The 16978-nt window shown below is 43.9% G+C and overlaps 1 protein-coding gene across 1 annotated transcript in view; it reads left to right on the forward strand.

Moving 5' to 3' along the window:
- The window catches only part of LOC121164762 (zinc finger protein 512), a 33055-nt gene extending 16350 nt beyond the window's left edge, over positions 1 to 16705 (forward strand). The window contains exons 3-14 of the mRNA XM_040992988.1: positions 424 to 608; positions 1249 to 1344; positions 1646 to 1729; positions 2662 to 2786; positions 3121 to 3207; positions 3611 to 3709; positions 4935 to 5102; positions 7581 to 7775; positions 9873 to 9974; positions 10773 to 10835; positions 12751 to 12849; positions 14852 to 16705. Of these exons, the coding sequence (XP_040848922.1) occupies positions 424 to 608; positions 1249 to 1344; positions 1646 to 1729; positions 2662 to 2786; positions 3121 to 3207; positions 3611 to 3709; positions 4935 to 5102; positions 7581 to 7775; positions 9873 to 9974; positions 10773 to 10835; positions 12751 to 12849; positions 14852 to 15160 (1612 nt within the window). The 3' untranslated portion in view covers positions 15161 to 16705. The remainder of the gene's footprint in view (positions 1 to 423; positions 609 to 1248; positions 1345 to 1645; positions 1730 to 2661; positions 2787 to 3120; positions 3208 to 3610; positions 3710 to 4934; positions 5103 to 7580; positions 7776 to 9872; positions 9975 to 10772; positions 10836 to 12750; positions 12850 to 14851) is intronic.
- Positions 16706 to 16978: the final 273 nt, after the last annotated feature.

Genomic DNA, 16978 nt, shown 5'->3' on the forward strand with positions numbered 1-16978 from the left:
AACTATTCTTTCCCTCTGTGATCCCAGGGATACCTTTTAGTTACTGTTCCTTTAACAGAGCGATGGGAATGATTGGGCACACTTGGGTACAGATCTACAGACTTCGGAACTGTGGCAGAACACCCTCTTACTTTGCCTCCTGGCTTTTCTCAGATAAATCTAAGGGCTTTGTATCTCATCTACAAAGTAATCATTTGTATATGCATTGCTTACTTTTTCTGATTATAATGAAAGAGTATTAACCATATGTTGGGATAGATCAGCCACTGTAATTGAGATTACAATCTACTTTCTGTTTTTATGTAAGATTTCTTAGTTTTTTACATAGCTAACCAACTTGGTTATCGTCTTGTGGCAGACTGGATAGACCATTTTACTCCTGACTCACACTTGTGCCGTATATCTTTTGTGTTGTGTTCGTAGCAGGACTCAGTGCTCCATAAAGGACAACAGTTTCCAGTACACTATCCCTCATGATGACTCCTTAAGTGGCTCTTCATCTGCCTCTTCCTGTGAACCAGTGAGTGATTTTCCAGCCTCATTCCGAAAATCCACTTACTGGATGAAGATGAGAAGGATCAAAGCGACTGCTGCTGCTCACGTTGAAGGTATCAGTGTCCGTCGCATTCCACAAGTGTGTTCTCTAAAGCCGGAAGTAACTGGTCCAAGTGGCTCAAGATGGAATAATTGCCACATAAGCTTCCATTTGTGATTGTATTTAAAAATTTGAAAGCATTTGGGTGTCACATTTAGTGAATTTCTTGAATGAATAAAATTCTGTTGCTCTTTCTCCTCAGGGGTCGTTAGCTTCAGTCTTTCTGTTTCAAAGCCTCTGAACTTCTTTCCAGTTCCTCTGGTTTGGCCTTCTGTTGGAGGATTTAGTGCCAGTGCAAGGATTGTTCAGGATAGAATATTCTAGATGGTCACTATGTCAAAGGTCTTAGGTAGACCTCTCTCTTGAGCTGCTCTGCTTTAGTGTTATCTTCAAGTCAAGCTCAGGCTCAAACAAGGCCTATTATTCAAAGGACCTTTTTATTTGTACGTTGGGGAACAATCCAAAAGACAGTGGGAAGGGTAAGGCAGCCAGTGAGCCATTGGCATCTGCTCCCCTGCAAATGTCACACGGTTCTGGAAAGAAAGCCTGTGCTCCCTGGCTGCCATCTGCTTTTGCCATGAATACTGTTTTAAAGGGAGACCCGAGGTTCATTTACAGAGTGGACCTACTCTCTTTTCCTTATGGTATTTCAGGGTCAGGTGCTGTAGCAACCAAAGGGAAAAGGAAACCCAGGCAGGAGGAAGATGACGACTATCGGGAGTTTCCGCAGAAGAAGCATAAGCTTTATGGTAAGGGAGTAACTTTGCTGTTTGTTTTTGCCAGTGGGTGACTGGGCTTTATTCTTGGATGAGGAAGGGGAGAGAGGCTTCAGGGAGAGCCCTTGAGAGGCTCCGAGCCCTCAGGACCTGGAGGAGGCAGAGAATGCCTTGTTTCCACCTTGTTTTACACTGTGAACATTCAAGACTCACAGGAGTCGGTGCAGGGAGTGGGGTAGCAGGTATTGAGAAAAAGGGGAGGAAGGAGATTGTGGCACCAGAGTGGGGTTAGCAGAGGTGATCTGTTGGGCTTCAAGTTTCTGTCTTGAACTAGGGAGGAAGCAGCGGCCAAAAACTCAGCCTAGTCCCAAACCTCAGCCTCGTCGCATTCGGAAGGAGCCGCCAGTTTATGCAGCAGGTATGCTCTTTGTTGGATACCTGGTGGGATGTCATTCTCCGGCTGGGACTTGCTGTTGCCTAGAAGGAATGAAGTCCTAGAGAATTCTTCAAGGAGGCCTGAGTTTAGAGGTCAGGCAGACATTTGTTTCAATTTTGGCTCTTTGTTAACTTTCTGACCTGCCTCGAATTTTTAAATTTTTGCAAGATCCATTTTCCTGCCTATACATAGGGATAACAGAGGCAGTCAGAGTTACAGAGACAATTAAGTGAGATAAAAAAAAAAACTTTTAGCATGGTGTTATATACTTAAGGAACATTTAGCAAACTGGCTGTTATATATCCTGTTATTACATGCTCTGTAAAAAGTGCTGTCCTTTTTTCTTTTGTTTCTTTGTTTCTTTTTTTTTTAAGAGTTATAATATAGAAAGAAAAAGAAACAGAAAGAGAGATCTTTTGTCCACTGGCTCACTCCCTAAATGGTCCCAATAGTGGACCATTTAGTCTAAAACCAGAAGCCAGGAACTTCTTCTGGGTCTCCCTTGTAGGTGCAAGGGCCCAAGCACTTGGGCCATCTTTTGCTGCCTTCCCAGGCACATTAGCAGGGAGCTGGATCAGAAGTAGAGCAACTGGAACTTGAACTAGTGCCTGTATGGGGTGCTGGCGCTGCAGGTAGAGCTTACCTTGCTATGCTACAGTGTCATTCCCTGGCCTGTTCTTTATAACTACTGAACTTTGGACTGGTTCTCCAGAGGAAATGAGTAGGAATCTCAGAAATATCTTATCTGAGGGGAAAAAAAAACACTTTTAGAAGTTACCCACAGTAAAATCTCTTCATGATTGCTTACCAGGAAAGAACAAACCTTTTCTCTAATCGTTTTAAAGTTGTAGGATTTTACTTTTGTTCTTGGAGGATGCTGCAGATGACTGAGTGTTCCCTTCTCTCCTTTGTAGGCAGTTTGGAAGAGCAGTGGTACTTGGAAATTGTGGATAAAGGCAGCGTCTCTTGTCCTACCTGCCAGGCGGTTGGGAGGAAGACTATAGAGGGTTTAAAGAAACACATGGAGAACTGTAAACAGGTTAGATGTTTTGTGGAATTTCACATCCCTGTTCTGTTGGGTTATAGTGGGTAAATGGCAGCATGGTGCTATAGGGAAATAGGCTTGAATGCGAAAGTCTCAGGCGTGAGTTCTCACTTTGCCTCCCACTATCTGTGACATTGAATTTTCTGTGTTGGACTTCAGTGTCCTCATTTGAGAAATGGTGAAGAAAGATACAATGATCCATGTAGCCCATGAGAGGTTGATGGAGAAGTGATACATACTGAGTGCCCAGGCCATTCCTTGGCAGGTATAGGTATTCTGCTTCTCTGATATATGGCTCAACCTTGAGCAGAATGTTGCTTTCTTTTAGGAAATGTTTACTTGTCATCATTGTGGGAAACAACTGCGTTCACTGGCAGGCATGAAGTATCACGTCATGGCAAATCATAATAGCTTGGTGAGAATATCTTTTGTTGTTTATGAGCCTTTGTGGTGTTGGGTGTCTATTTAGGTGAGTATGATAGCTTGGTGCAGATGGCTTAGGCTCTGGGACCTGGGGCCTATGTGAGGAAGAAGATCCCTTTGATAGAAGACCTACACCAGGAAACCTTTGTGGTGGATCAGTAGGTTTTGTTAGTCCTAAAGGTTTATATCCTGGGAAGTGGAGACTCAAAACTCTTACTTCCATTGTTTTCACTTTTGCCTGTTCTGGAGAAATTGAGGAGAGCCAACAGTCAGCTGCCTTGAACTTTTTTGGGCATCAGCTTAATTGTTATTGTAGTCCTTAATTCTTCATGATTTCTTCCCAGTGTGTCTCTTTTCCATGAGTCACCTTCCTGTTTTCTTCTCTTGATTTCTAGCCCATTTTGAAAGCTGGTGATGAAATAGATGAGCCAAGTGAAAGGGAACGGCTCCGAACAGTTCTGAAGAGACTGGGGAAGCTCAGGTGCATGCGCGAGGTAAGAGCAAAATACAGGCCGATGGCTTTAGTGTTTCATTTCTCCTTTTTTTCCCTGTGGGAACTCCTACTTTTATGCTGTCTTAATGGCATAAAAGTGGCTCCTGGTTTTTCAGGTGTCTCAAATACATTAATGGTTTTTAATTTTATCAACTCCAAAAATTTAATTGTCTTTAGTTCAGTGAGGTTTCCTTGCCTCACTCTCTTTGGTGTGATGAAGAGGTTCCCAGTAACCTCACTGTTGATGTTGCTGGGTATTTAATAGTGGGCTAGGGCTGGATCACAGACCAAAGAGAAGTCCTTTACACAGGGTAGTTAATCAAATGCTAACCACACTGATAGAATATCATATTTAGTCATAGACAGGACAGCCAGGAATAAGAAAGGGTTGCACCAATGGGAAATGTTAGAGAGGGTCTTGTGATATCACAAGGTCTTTTTGTATTTTGTGGTGGTATTTTGTGGCAGACTAGAAATTTGTATTATCACGGAGCCAGCATTGTATTGCATTAGGTTAAGTCACCACTTTTGATTCTGACATCCCAAATCAGAGTGTTGATTCGAGTCCCAGCTACTTTGCTTCTAATTCAGCTCCCTGACCCAGTGTCTATGAGAAAGCAGTGGAAGACCGTCTAAGTGCCCAGGCCCTTGTCACCCTCATGAGAGACTTGGATAAAATTCCACGTTCCTGGTTTTGGCTTGGAAAAGCCTCAGCTGTTGCCGCCATCTGGGGAGTGACCCAGCAGATGGTTGCGCTCTTTCTCTGTCGCTGTCATTCTGCCTTTCAAATAAGTAAATAAGAAAATCTTTAGAAGACAACAAGAAAACAGAGATGCTGGCGTTGTGGTATGATGGGTTAAGCTGCCTGCAACAGCAGCATCCCACATGGGCACTGGTTTGAATCTCAGCTGCTTTACTTAACACCCCAGCTCCCTCCTGTGCCTGGAGGAGGTGACCCGAGAGCTTGTACCCTTCACCCATGTGTGAGAGCTGAAGGAAGTTCCAGGTTTCTTGTTTGGCCTGGTGCGGCCCTGGCCATGTTGGCCTTTCAGAGAGTGAGCAGCATGTGGAAGGTCTTGGTCTCTCTCTCTCCCTCTCGCTCCTTTGCTTTCTGTGTGCCTTTCAGATAAATAAAGAGAAGAAAAATATTAAAAAAAATTTTTTTTTTAAATTACAGAAGAAGCCAAAAAATGTAAGATTCTAAAGGCTTCCTTTTCTGTGTTCAGAGTTGCTCCAGTAGCTTCACCAGCATCATGGGGTATCTGTACCATGTCAGAAAATGCGGCAAAGGGGCTGCAGAACTGGAGAAGATGACCCTGAAATGTCACCACTGTGCAAAGCCGTACAGATCGAAGGCTGGCCTGGCGTATCACCTGAGGTCAGAGCACGGGCCCGTGAGTACTGCCTGCTCCTTCCTAGACTGTGTGTGGGGCTGCATTCATGGTGAGTGCTCACCCCTCTGCCAGACCAGGTATTTTTGGTTCCTTGCCTGTACCCTCCTCTCTTTTTAAAAAAAAAAAAAAAATCCTTCATCACAATAGTTGTACATATTTATGGGCCACTGTGCAGCATTTTGACATGTATATCCCCTTTAAATCTTCAAATGCTTTGCTTCTCTTTTCCTTGTTCTTTACTTGATTTCTCCCTTTTGAATGTTATTAGGTTATAAAAGTCAAAGTTCAAAGTATATCCATGGAGAAGTAAACTCTTTAAAACCAAAAGCTTCCCCTTTAGCTAAAAATTTTGTTTGAATCTGTTTAACTGGTTCATCAATTCCATTCCCCACTTCACCATCCCGATTATATTTTCTAGCCTTCCTGTCCTATTTGTGTGTGTGTTGTTTTTTTTTTTAATAATCATTTTTGTTAAAGTGTTATGTGCATGCATTTGTATTTGTCTTTTCAATGTTCAATATTGAGTTTTGATACATGTATATGGTCAGGTAACTACTACTACCATTAAGACAGAGAAAAGGGTCTGGCACGATAGCCTAATGGCTAAAGTCCTCACCTTGAACACGCAGGAATCCTATATGCATGACAGTTCTAATACCAGTAGCCATGCTTCCCATCCAGCTCCCTGCTTGCGGCCTGGGAAAGCAGTCGAGGATGGCCCAAAGACTTGGGACCCTGCACCTGTGTGGAAGACCTGGAAGAAGCTCCTGGCTCCTGGCTTCGGATTGGCTCAGCTCTAGTTGTTGTGACCACTTGGGAAGTGTACCATCAGACGAAAGATCTTCCTTTCTGCCCCTCCTTCTTTCTGTATATCTGTCTTTCCAATAAAAAGTAAATAAATCTTGAAAAAAAAAAGGAGAGAAAAATTCTGTCCCTTTTCAAAATGCCTTGTGTCGGCACTTTCACCGCGTGGCTGTATGTAATGTGCCACCTGTGATTGCAGCATCTCGTGTGAGCACGGGTTGACGCCTAGCTGCTCTGCTTGTCGTCCAGCTCTTTGCTAACGCCCTGGAAAGGCAGCAGCGGGTGACCCAAATCCTCGGACCCTGCTCTCCTGTGCGAGACCTGAGTGGAGTTCTGGGCTCCACTGTAAATATGGGCCTGGTTCGGCCCCAGCCCTTACAGCCGTTTTGGGAGTGAGCTAGCACATGGAAGCTCTCTCTGTCTCTTTCTCTTTCTCTAACTCTATCTTCCAAATACATAGATGAGTCTTTTTCAAAGATAGCCTTGATGTCCTCTGAAGTTAGTTCTTATTGCCCCGGCAGCCACTGATCTTTCTGTCCCTGTTGTTTTGCCTTGTTTAGGCCATCTGTATCCTTTTGAATCCAGCTTCTTCTACTTAGGATAAAGCATGTGAGATTCACCCACGTGTTGGCATGTGTCACTAATTCCTGTGTATTTCTGACCAGGATTCCATTGTATTCATGCTTCACTTGTTGATTGTCTTCTTCAATTGAAGGACATTGGAGTTACGCCCAGTTTTTGGCAGTTGTGACTAAAGCTGGTATAAACATTTACGTGAGTTTTTTTTTTAAGATTTGTTTATTTTTATTGGAAAGGCAGATATGCTGAGAAGAGAGCCAGAGAGGAAGATCTTCCATCCGATAGTTCACTTTCCAAGTGACCGCAACAGCTAGAGCTGAGCCAGTCCGAAGCCAGGAGCCAGGAGCTTCTTCCTGGTCTCCCATGCAGGGTCACAAGACTTGGGGCCGTCCTTGACTGCTTTCCCAGGCCACAAACAGGGAGCTGAATGAGAAGCGGGGCTGCTGGGATTAGAATCAGCACCCATATGAGATCCCAGCATGTTCAAGGCGAGGACTTTAGTCATTAGGCTATCGCGCCAGGCCCTTTTCTCTGTTTTGATGGTATAGCAGTTATCTGACTATATACATGTAAGGTGAGGCAAGCGCTGTAGCCGCTAGGCTATTGTGCCGGACCCTACATAATTGTTTTTAATGTGAACATAAATTTTAAATTCTCTTACGTAAATACTTATATGCGTGGATTTAAAAAGTCTTTGTACAAAAATACCCTTTGAAATTTCATTTTCCACAAACTTTTTTAAGTACCTGTTAGCTTCACATCTAGGATCACAAAAATGTTCTCCCATGCTTTCTTTGAGAAAGTTTTATATCATGCACTTATGACTATGATCTATTTACAGCTAATATTTTTACTGTGTTGTGAATTATGGATTGAGTGTGTTCAAACTTAGCCACTTTTACTACAAAAGAACTGCTTTTATCCTGTTACGATGCTTTTCTGTGCCAATAAAATGTGCGTTAATATGATGGAGCTTAATTTTGGTGATCAGGAAGCTTATCAATAGCTCTTTTGATTCTCAGAGCAGCGTTTCGTCGTTGGCTGTGATGAAAGCCACTTACCAGGCCTGTGTTTTGCTCTGTCTCACTCTTGCAGATCTCCTTCTTTCCAGAATCGGGACAGGCAGAGTGCTTAAAGGACATGAGCCTGGAGCCAAAGAGTGGGGGCCGAGTTCAGAGACGGTCTGCCAAAATCGCAGTGTACCACCTGCAGGAGCTAGCCTCTGCCGAACTGGCCAAGGAGTGGCCCAAGAGGAAGGTGCTTCAGGATCTGGTCCCCGACGATCGGAAGGTGATGTGGTGACCCGTACTGATTGTGAAACCATTGTGTTTGACATTGTGCTTTACTGTGTAAAGCAAGGTCAATTCACTGGAATGTGTGCATGATAAGCAGTATTTACTGCTTTTTCCTCGGAGATGGATTATGTTTGAGCCAGCATCAGGTTTGAATTCAAGGAATGTCCTAGAAGGACGTTGTATTTCAAAAGTTCCTTAAGGTTCCCTCTTTAATTCTAGACCACTTCCAGAGAGAGCCCAAATTCCCAGCTTCAGTTTCTGTTGAGTGTGTCCATGTGTTAGTGCATACATACTTGCTATTTGGTTAAGTGGTTTCAGTTTGTTTTTATTGTTCTCCGTTTTGTTTCAAAATTAAAGTTGAGAAAAACATCAGTGTATAAAATAACTAAAAACTTATTTGCTCCAAGTAACTGGGGATGACAAGCCCAAAGAAGGCTTTTTACTTGGCTTTCTGCTTGTTGCGTTAGTCATTCTCTTACATGTTTTCAAGCATGCTTCTGAGGGGCGCAGGGCCCGTTTGAAAGCCCTTGGATTATAATAGATCTTACAGGGGAGGAGCATTCATTAAGCAAAAAGGAAGCTGGGTATATGACTCTGTGGTAGTGCTGGTAAAGCATTGACTGGATATATAACACAAAGACTAAGGTTAGAGTTAAGGACCTATTATTATCCAGGATAGCAACAAGAGTTTCAGAGGACTAGGTATTATGGCTCAAAAGCTAAATCCTCACCTTGTAAGCACCAGGATTCCTTATGGGTGCCAGTTCATGTCCCAGCTGTTCCACTTCCCTCCAGCTCCCTGCTTGTGGCCTGGGAAAGCAGCAGAGGATGGGCCAAAGCCTTGGGACCCTGCCCTTGCGTGGGAGACTGTTCGCTGTCTGGCAGCATGACCTTGGTGCATGGAGATGATAATCATACCTGGATTACTGACTGTCAGTCAACAGCCTAAGTTTGTTAGTAGTATCAGGCTTTTGTAGACTGAGGGTCACATGGGATAAGGGAGGAGGGTTTGAGAAATTTACATATAGATTATGCAGTTCTCACACCTTGCCTGGAGATATCTCTCTGTTTTGTGAACTAATCCTATAGATCCAATCAATTGTCCTCCTACAAGAGACCCAGAAGAAGCTGCTGGCTCCTGGCTTTGGATCACCTCAGCTCCAGCCTTTGGTGCCACTTGAGGAGTAAACCAGCAAATAAAGGATCTTTCTTTCTGTCTCTCCTCTCTGTAAATCTGACTTTCCAATAAAAATAAATAGATCTTTAAAAAATTGAGGGTCTGGTGCAGTGGCCTAGTGGCTGAAGTCCTTGCCTTGAACGGACAGGGATCCCATATGGGCGCCGGTTCTAATCCCGGCAGCTCCACTTCTCATCCAGCTCCTTGTTTGTGGCCTAGGAAAGCAATTAAGGATGGCCCAAAGCCTTGGGACCCTGCACCGCATGGGAGACCCAGAAGAGGATCTGGGCTCCTGGGTTCGGATCAATGCAGCACCTGCCGTTCAGGTCACTTAGGGAGTGAATCATTGGACGGAAGATCTTCTTCTCTGTCTCTTTTCCTCTCTGTGTATATGACTTTGCAATAAAAACAAATACATCTTTGAAAAAAAATGAAATTAAAAATAGTGAAAAAGGCATACAATCATTAAGGAAATGCTAGGAATTAAGAGAGCCAGGAAAAAAATATTAAAACCATTAAAAAATTCTGTACCAACTACAAACTATGTGAGTTAACATATTGGCCTGCATTTTATTCATATATTTCTGTTAAATGTGCAAATACATATTTTACCTTTTAACAACAAAAAAAAATTGGCCTTTGTTTACTGCTCTGATTTTTTTTTTCCCTCTAACTGTAGATCATTATATTTGGTCCTTTGCTGAAAGTCAGGTTTTTCTGAGACTAAACAGCAGTTGGTTATACACATCTAGTCATTCAGGAACTTAAGAGGATCTTATGTCTTCAGTTTTTTATATATGAAATTACATTTGTAGATGCCAGAATTATGTAACATGAGAAATTAGATATGAAGCTTTGTGATATTCCGGTTGGGTGTTGGATTCCTTTAATTATAAAATATTTCTTGTCTTGTAGTTAAAATACACTCGTCCTGGGCTCCCTACCTTCAGCCAGGAAGTGCTGCACAAATGGAAGTCAGATATCAAGAAGTACCATCGTATTCAGTGTCCTAACCAGGTACCCATGTGTTCAGTAATTGTTGGTCTAGCATTTGCTCGTTTCAGTGTTTATTCCTTTGTGATGAAAAACCTAAATCTTGGTGTCTTAAAGCAATCATTACTTTGTCCACAAGTCTCTGGATCAGTGATTCTTCCAGAGGCCAGCAGGATATTTCTGCTGTGGTATGTGGTGTCAGCTGGGAATACCTCTAGGAGTGCGTTCAGCAGAAATCTCAGCTGGGACTCTCATTGGCTTCTCTGCAACCTCACCTGGCAGGGTCCTTGGCTTTGCCTGTGGCCTGTCTTCTGCGGGGTAGCTGGACTCCCAAGCAACTGACTTGTCTTTTCTGTCAATGCAGATTTTTTGTAGTGGCTTTTATGGCATTGTATCGATCAAAGGAATCAAAGGGCAAGTGCAGCTTCCGAGGGAGGGCAGGCTGTCCATGGTGGCAGAGGCTTCAGGCCTCTTGACACTGCCATGCCTGTGTAGGCAGCACTCCATGGCGAGGGACTGTAAACGGAGACATTGTCACTATTAAAGTAGTTTTAAAACAACCTTCCAGTTTTTCTATTTCCCTTGAGTGCCAGAGAGAGTGCCAGGGAACAGAATCATGTATTTGTAAAAAGCATGTTCACCTTTTCCTTTTTATTGTACCTCTCCTTGACTTGTTCGTGGAGTCCTTTTTGGTTCAATTTGTGTAACCATTTGTCTTTTCCCTCCACATATGTGTGGTGGACCGGCATGAATAACTAGATGGCTTGTGTTGAGCTGGATGCTGTTGGACATCGTGTTCACATTCTCTTTTCTCCTTTTCAGGGTTGTGAGGCCGTCTACAGTAGTGTGTCTGGTCTTAAAGCTCACCTGGGCTCTTGCACATTGGTTTGTAACTGTTTAAACTTAATGTTAACATATCCTTCAAAATAGTCTGACATGGAAGAGGATTCAGTTTAGGTGAACAGTTGGTCATCCTGGTTACTGTTGCCTCTGAGGGTGCTTCAGATTTTTGCTGTGTTACTGGGTAGGATGCCAGAATATGTCTAAGAATACATAAAAGCCAACACAACCTATAAGTCTTTTTTTTTTTTTAAGATTTATTTATTTTCATTGGAAAGGCGGATATATAGAGAAGAGGAGAGACAGAGAGGAAGATCTTCGTCCAATGATTCGCCCCGCAAGTGGCTGCAATGGCTGGAGCTGAGCCAGTCCCAAGCCACGAGCCAGAAGCTCTTCCGGGTGTCCCACATGGGTGCAGGGTCCCAAGGCTTTGGGCCGTCCTCTGCTGCCTTCCCAGGCTACAAGCAGGGAGTTCAATGGGAAGTGGAGCTGCCGGGATTAGAACTGGCGCCCATATGGGATCCCTGTGCGTGCAAGGCGAGGACTTTAACCACTACGCTATCATGCCAGGCCCACAACCTGTAAGTCTTACCAGTTGAGAAACAGGAGGAAAAATGTCTGAGTTCTGAGTCCTTCCCAGGGACTCACTTTCTTCCGGAGGCTCTCCCTCTCTGGATCTGCCCAATCTCATTGGGCCTTGCTCTTCTGAGAATGAGCTTAACATGCATTTTTCTCTCAGGGTTCATGAAGACCCTCTAAACTCATTTGAATTTCCCTGGCCTCTGGGGAGGGGAGGTGGGAAAGGTGCCAGTCTAACAGCCATTCACTTCACTGAATCTTTTCCATGTTGACCCAGCTGTCCTACAACCCACTAGTCAAGGGAATTGCTACCATTTTCCAGTCCCATTCAGCAATGTCTCCTCACCCAAAATGAGCACCATGGCAACCTCAAGCCTGCGGGAGGGCGCAGGGGCTGGGGGCGGAGAAAATTGAACAATGGAGTTAGAGGCATCAAAACATTGGTGCAGACTTGCTGAGGAGTTTCTCATCTTGATCCTTAACCTAGGTGTTACGGATGTTACTCTTTTTTTTTCCTTAATTAATTTTTTTTTAGTTGGAAAGTCAGATATACAGAGAGGAGGAGAGACAGAGAGGAAGATCTTCCATCTGTTGATTCACTCCCCAAGTGGCCGCAATGGCCAGAACTGAGGCAATCCAAAGTCAGGAGCCAGGAGCTTCCTCCAGGTCTCCCACATGGTTGTAGGGCCCCAAGTCTTTGGGCCGTTCTCAACTGTTTTCCCAGGCCATAGGCAGGGGGCTGTATGGGAAGCTGGGCTGCCGGGATTAGAACCAGTGCCCATATGGTAGGGAACTGTATGGGAAGCGGGGCTGCCGAGATTAGAACCGGTGCCCATATGGAATGCCATTGCATGCAAGGTGAGGACTTTAGCCACTAGGGTACTGTGCTGAGCCCGATGTTACTCTTCTAATTCTGGACTTCTGAGGTATGTTTTGCAACAGTGGAGTATAGTGGGAACAGTTATTCAGTGAATTTGGGGAGTCTGGCTTATTTTAGGGAACAAACCAGGAGAACCTGGGAGTGAAAGGAGCATAGGAAAGCATAGAATTGTGCTTTCTGACATAAGAAGAGTGGGAGGACTTGAGGCCCTGGTGGAGCTGTGGTGTGTGTTCGGTAAGGATTGCATTAGGATTAGGATTTGGTTTTTGTTTTTGTGTTTGTTTTCTTTCTTTTGTAGGATTTATTTGGATGATTGTTTGTCCAATTTGGACAAAGTATATATGAGTGTGTGTGTGTGTGTGTGTATAAGCTGTTTTAAATCTTTTTCTTCCTTAACTTTGACGAAATAGAATCTCTTCTTTTCACTAATGATCTTTACAAGCAGACCAGGTCTGTGTTGATTTTATTAATAATTCTGTTTTCTGTTTCTCTTGGAAATAGGGAAACTTTGTGGCTGGAAAATATAGGTGTCTTCTATGTCAAAAAGAATTTGTGTCAGAGAGTGGTGTCAAGTATCACATCAACTCTGTGCACGCCGAGGTGAGGTCTCTGCTTGCTCACCATGTTTTTGCAATCTTGTAGACCCCGTATGTAAGCCATGAACTTAAGGAACTGTAAAGAGCAGAGACATTAGCATTAAAAATACTCTGTAAAATTCGCTCTGTAAGTAATTATATAAGGGATTTTCAGAAAGTTTGTGAAAATTGTGTACTGGTAGGGATAGATGTTGGCTGGCGGGGGCGCCTGTGTCCCATCCTGTAGAGTCTGCGTTCAGGTCCCTACTCTGCGTCTGGTCCTGCTTCCTGCTAACCTGCAGTCTGGAGGCAGCAGGTGAGGGCTGTTAGCATGGCCCCCACCATGGGTCGGGGTCTGGGGAGGGAAGGAGCAGATGTGGAGGAAAATGTCTCTCTCTTGTTCTGCCTTTCAAGTGAAAACTACCAATAAATAAAACTTTACAAAGGAAAATTTGTTTATTTATTTTTGAAGATTTATTTTTATTGGAAGATACACAGAGGGGGGAGACAGAGAGGAAGATATTCTGTCCAATGATTCAATCCCCAAGTGACCACAACAGCCAGAACTGAGCCGATCTGAAGCCAGGATCCAGGAACTTCTTCCAGGTCTTCCATGCTGGTGCAGAGTCCCAAGGCTTTGGGTCATTCTCCACTGCTTTCCCAGGCCACAAACAGGGAGCTGGATGGGAAGTGGAGCCACTGGGATTAGAACTAGCTCCCCTATTCCCAATACATGCAATGCAAGGACCTTAGCCATTAGGCTATTGCGCCAGGCCCCAGAAACAAATTTTAATATATTTTTTTCCCTCAGGCTTTAAGCTTTATTTATTTTTATTTGAAAGGCAGAGTTACAGAGAGAAAGAGGGAGAATCTCCCATCCATATTAATTCCCCAAATTTCTGCAACAGCTGAGGCTGTGCCAGACTGAATCTGTGAGCTGGGAACTCAGTCCAGGTCTCCCCTGTGGCTTTCATGGACCCAGTTATTTGAGCCTTCATGCCTGCCTCCCAGGATGGATGTTAGCAGGAAGCTGGAATCAGTTAGGATTGGAGTTGGGATTCAAACCTAAGGACTCTGATACAAAAATGGGCTTCCCCAGTGGTGTCTTAAGTGCTACTCCAAATCCCTGCCCCCAGTAGCTTTTTTTTAAAATACATTTAGAATTGGGGATATAAGAATAGACTGTTAAATAATGGTATGAATGTTGACATTCCGACATTTGATCACCCACATGTGATCATCGTACTGTAGTTGTGCAGAACACCTTGTCCTTGGGCAGGTGCATGCGAATTAAGCCTGTACTATGCAATGTCATGATGTGTGCAGGCTGCCTGCAAGTGGATCAACCCAGAGAAAAGGAAAGAAGAAAAGAATGAAGAGATTAGCATTGTAAATCCAAGTGTTCACTTTACTTTTGTGAACTCTCTCACTTTACAGCTTTTCTGAAGGTCTTTTTAAAAAGCCATGTCATTTGTCATAGTTGTCCACATTCTGGAGCCTCCTGATTACAGCCTGTGATGGTGTTGGTCTCTCCTTGCTATGTCCTTTAAGTTGATAGATGTGACTGAGCAGATCACTTGATTAAATTCAAGTGAATCAAGTATTCAAGAAGTACTTCCTGACTGGTTTTCCTGTTCTCTCCCCTTAACTTAAAATTGAGTGCTAAAGAAGCTGAATCATTTGCCTGCGGGCACACAGCTAGAGTTGGGATTTTCACCCAGGGGATCCCGCAGCGGCATTCATGTTCCTCACCCCTACAGTACTGTGAAATGGAAAGCCTCATGTGGCTCATGTAGATCGCTTTAGTAAATGATCAACACTCACTCCTGTCAAAAACAGTATTAACTTTTTAGAGCTGCTCTATGTTGAGTTCTTCTGGTAAAAAATGCACAATTCTAAGATACTGTTCCGTGTCTTTTTGTGTATTCTGGCCTGGATAGTCCTTTATCCTAAAAACTTCTGCCTCTGCTCTTGCTTTATGCTCTTGATATTTCTGACCTGATGATGTTCCGATTTTGCCTCTCTAGGATTGGTTTGTTGTAAACCCAACAACAACCAAAAGTTTTGAGAAGCTGATGAAGATAAAGCAGCGGCAGCAAGAGGAGGAAAAGCGGAGGCAGCAGCAGCGGAGCCGAAGATCTCTGAGAAGGCGGCCGCAGCCTGGCCCTGAGCTTCCTGACCCCGAGCTGAGTGTTAGAGTAGGAAAGGATCAGAGGAGGAGCAATGAGGACCTGACAGTGTCAGCCTCCTGTAAGGAGCCAGAGCAGGAGCCAGTGCCAGCCCAGTTCCAGAAGGCCAAGGTCCCAAAGACTAATCACAAACGAGGAAGGAAATAGGCAGAGTGAACGCCCTCCCAGGAGTGTGGATGGGATGCTGCTGCCCCAGGACCTGTGTGGGGAGAGCTGAGTCGGGGGCTGTGGGAAGATGCTTCCAGCTCTCTGTGTAAGGCTGGTACTTTCTCAGCTCCTTCCTCCTGTGTAAATTTCATTGTCTTCCCTACTTCTTCGCTTTTCCTTCCCTCCTGTTTTAGTAGGCTTTCCTGCTATTCCTTGTTGGAGTCCTCTTTGTTTTTCTCTTCCCTTGCCCAAAGAGCTGCTTCTTAAGGCCAAGTATAGGCCTCTTTTGCCCTGTACAAGACTAAGAAACTTGTTCTGTTGTTTTTTCCTTCCTGGGGTATAGAATGTTCTTGAAAGATCCATTGATTTAGTAGCTGCTCCATTGTCTAGGTTAAAAAACAGCTTAAGCTCATTTTTAAAACCGTAACTGATCTGTCATTTTGTGTTTGTGATACAGTATGCCTAGAAGCTAGAACTGTTGCCACTCATGTAATACCTTGTCTCCTTGGAAACAGGCTTTACAGAGGCTGTTTGAATTCACTGTGGTTTTAGGATTGAAAATAAGAAAATGGATATAGGAGCTAGGACCTCTCTACACTAGCTAAACTGGGACATGACAAGCAGCGTTAGGAGTGTCCTCAGAATTAAAATGACTAGAAAGAAAAATTAGAAGCAGCAATAAATACTACCCCACCATTACTGTTGCTCTTTTCAGTGCCCCTCGAAGCTTGCTTTTGCCACCTTGGCTTTAAAGATGGAGAAATACATTACCCTGAAGTGTTGACACAGTGCTCCTGGTGATGCTACTGAGGTTGGAAATGAAGGTGTGCATTCCTTCTCTCCTGGACTTTTTACCTCACTTGTTCATCTGCACCCCACACCAAGTCCTTACTGATCCCCTTAGCCAACCTCTGTCTCTGAATTTTCTGAGTATGTTGTCCTTCTGTGCGCTTTTATATATGGAGTTCTGTCCTCTCTATGTCCTAAGACTATGGTACCAGCGCAGCTACTGTTCTGCAGCTGGAAAGAAGGATTCTCTCTGTACCTCATGCCTGCTCATGTTGCCCGGGCTATTTGTGCATTAGGGTGGCTTTCTCTAGAGCATTTGTTAGAGCAGCTTTGTTGTCGTGTTTCTGGATTTTCTTCCCCTTTTACGTAAAGAATAGGTCTTACGTATCCTTGCCTATTTTGTGGCAGATGCTGTATAAAACAAGAATCCTGATATGGACAAGTACAACCTTTCCAAGATCTGAAAGGCGTATTACCACTCTGTTCTCCGTGCTCCTCCAAATAGCTTTAAAATGTGGGCTTTTGTGAAGACCACTTTCAAACAAGGGAGCATTCAGACTTGGATACTGCCAGAATAGGTCACATTGAAACAAGTGAAGGAAATGGTGTATCTGAGCTACACCATTCAAAGTTACCCCTTAAAGCCCTTTCAGTCCATGAAGGTTGTCAGGGAGGAAAGATGAAGAAGCTATGTTTATTTCTGGTGAGTAAGACTTGGGGAATGTTTGGCAATGACAAAAGAAATAAATGACACTTGTTAGAATCCTGTTCGCAGTTGTTCTTTGACTCCTGGTGACACTCTGGGGTAGAAGCTGGGAAGCGATAGGGAGGAGCTCAGACTCCGTTCCAAAGGCAGTTGTGCAGTAATCTTTTTCACCCTTGAAATCTGCCATCCGAGAATTAAATCAATCACAATGGGAAACTTGCCCAGGCTCTTTTAGGATCCTTTTTTCTTTGTAAGATCAGAGATCAGCAGAACTCAACATGGATAATCCTAATCACACTGAGAGAGACTTTAAAAAAAAATTT

The sequence above is a fragment of the Ochotona curzoniae genome, unplaced genomic scaffold (genome assembly GCF_017591425.1).
Source record: "Ochotona curzoniae isolate NIBS_2020 unplaced genomic scaffold, NIBS_Ocur_1.0 contig_883, whole genome shotgun sequence".
Taxonomy (NCBI): domain Eukaryota; kingdom Metazoa; phylum Chordata; class Mammalia; order Lagomorpha; family Ochotonidae; genus Ochotona; species Ochotona curzoniae.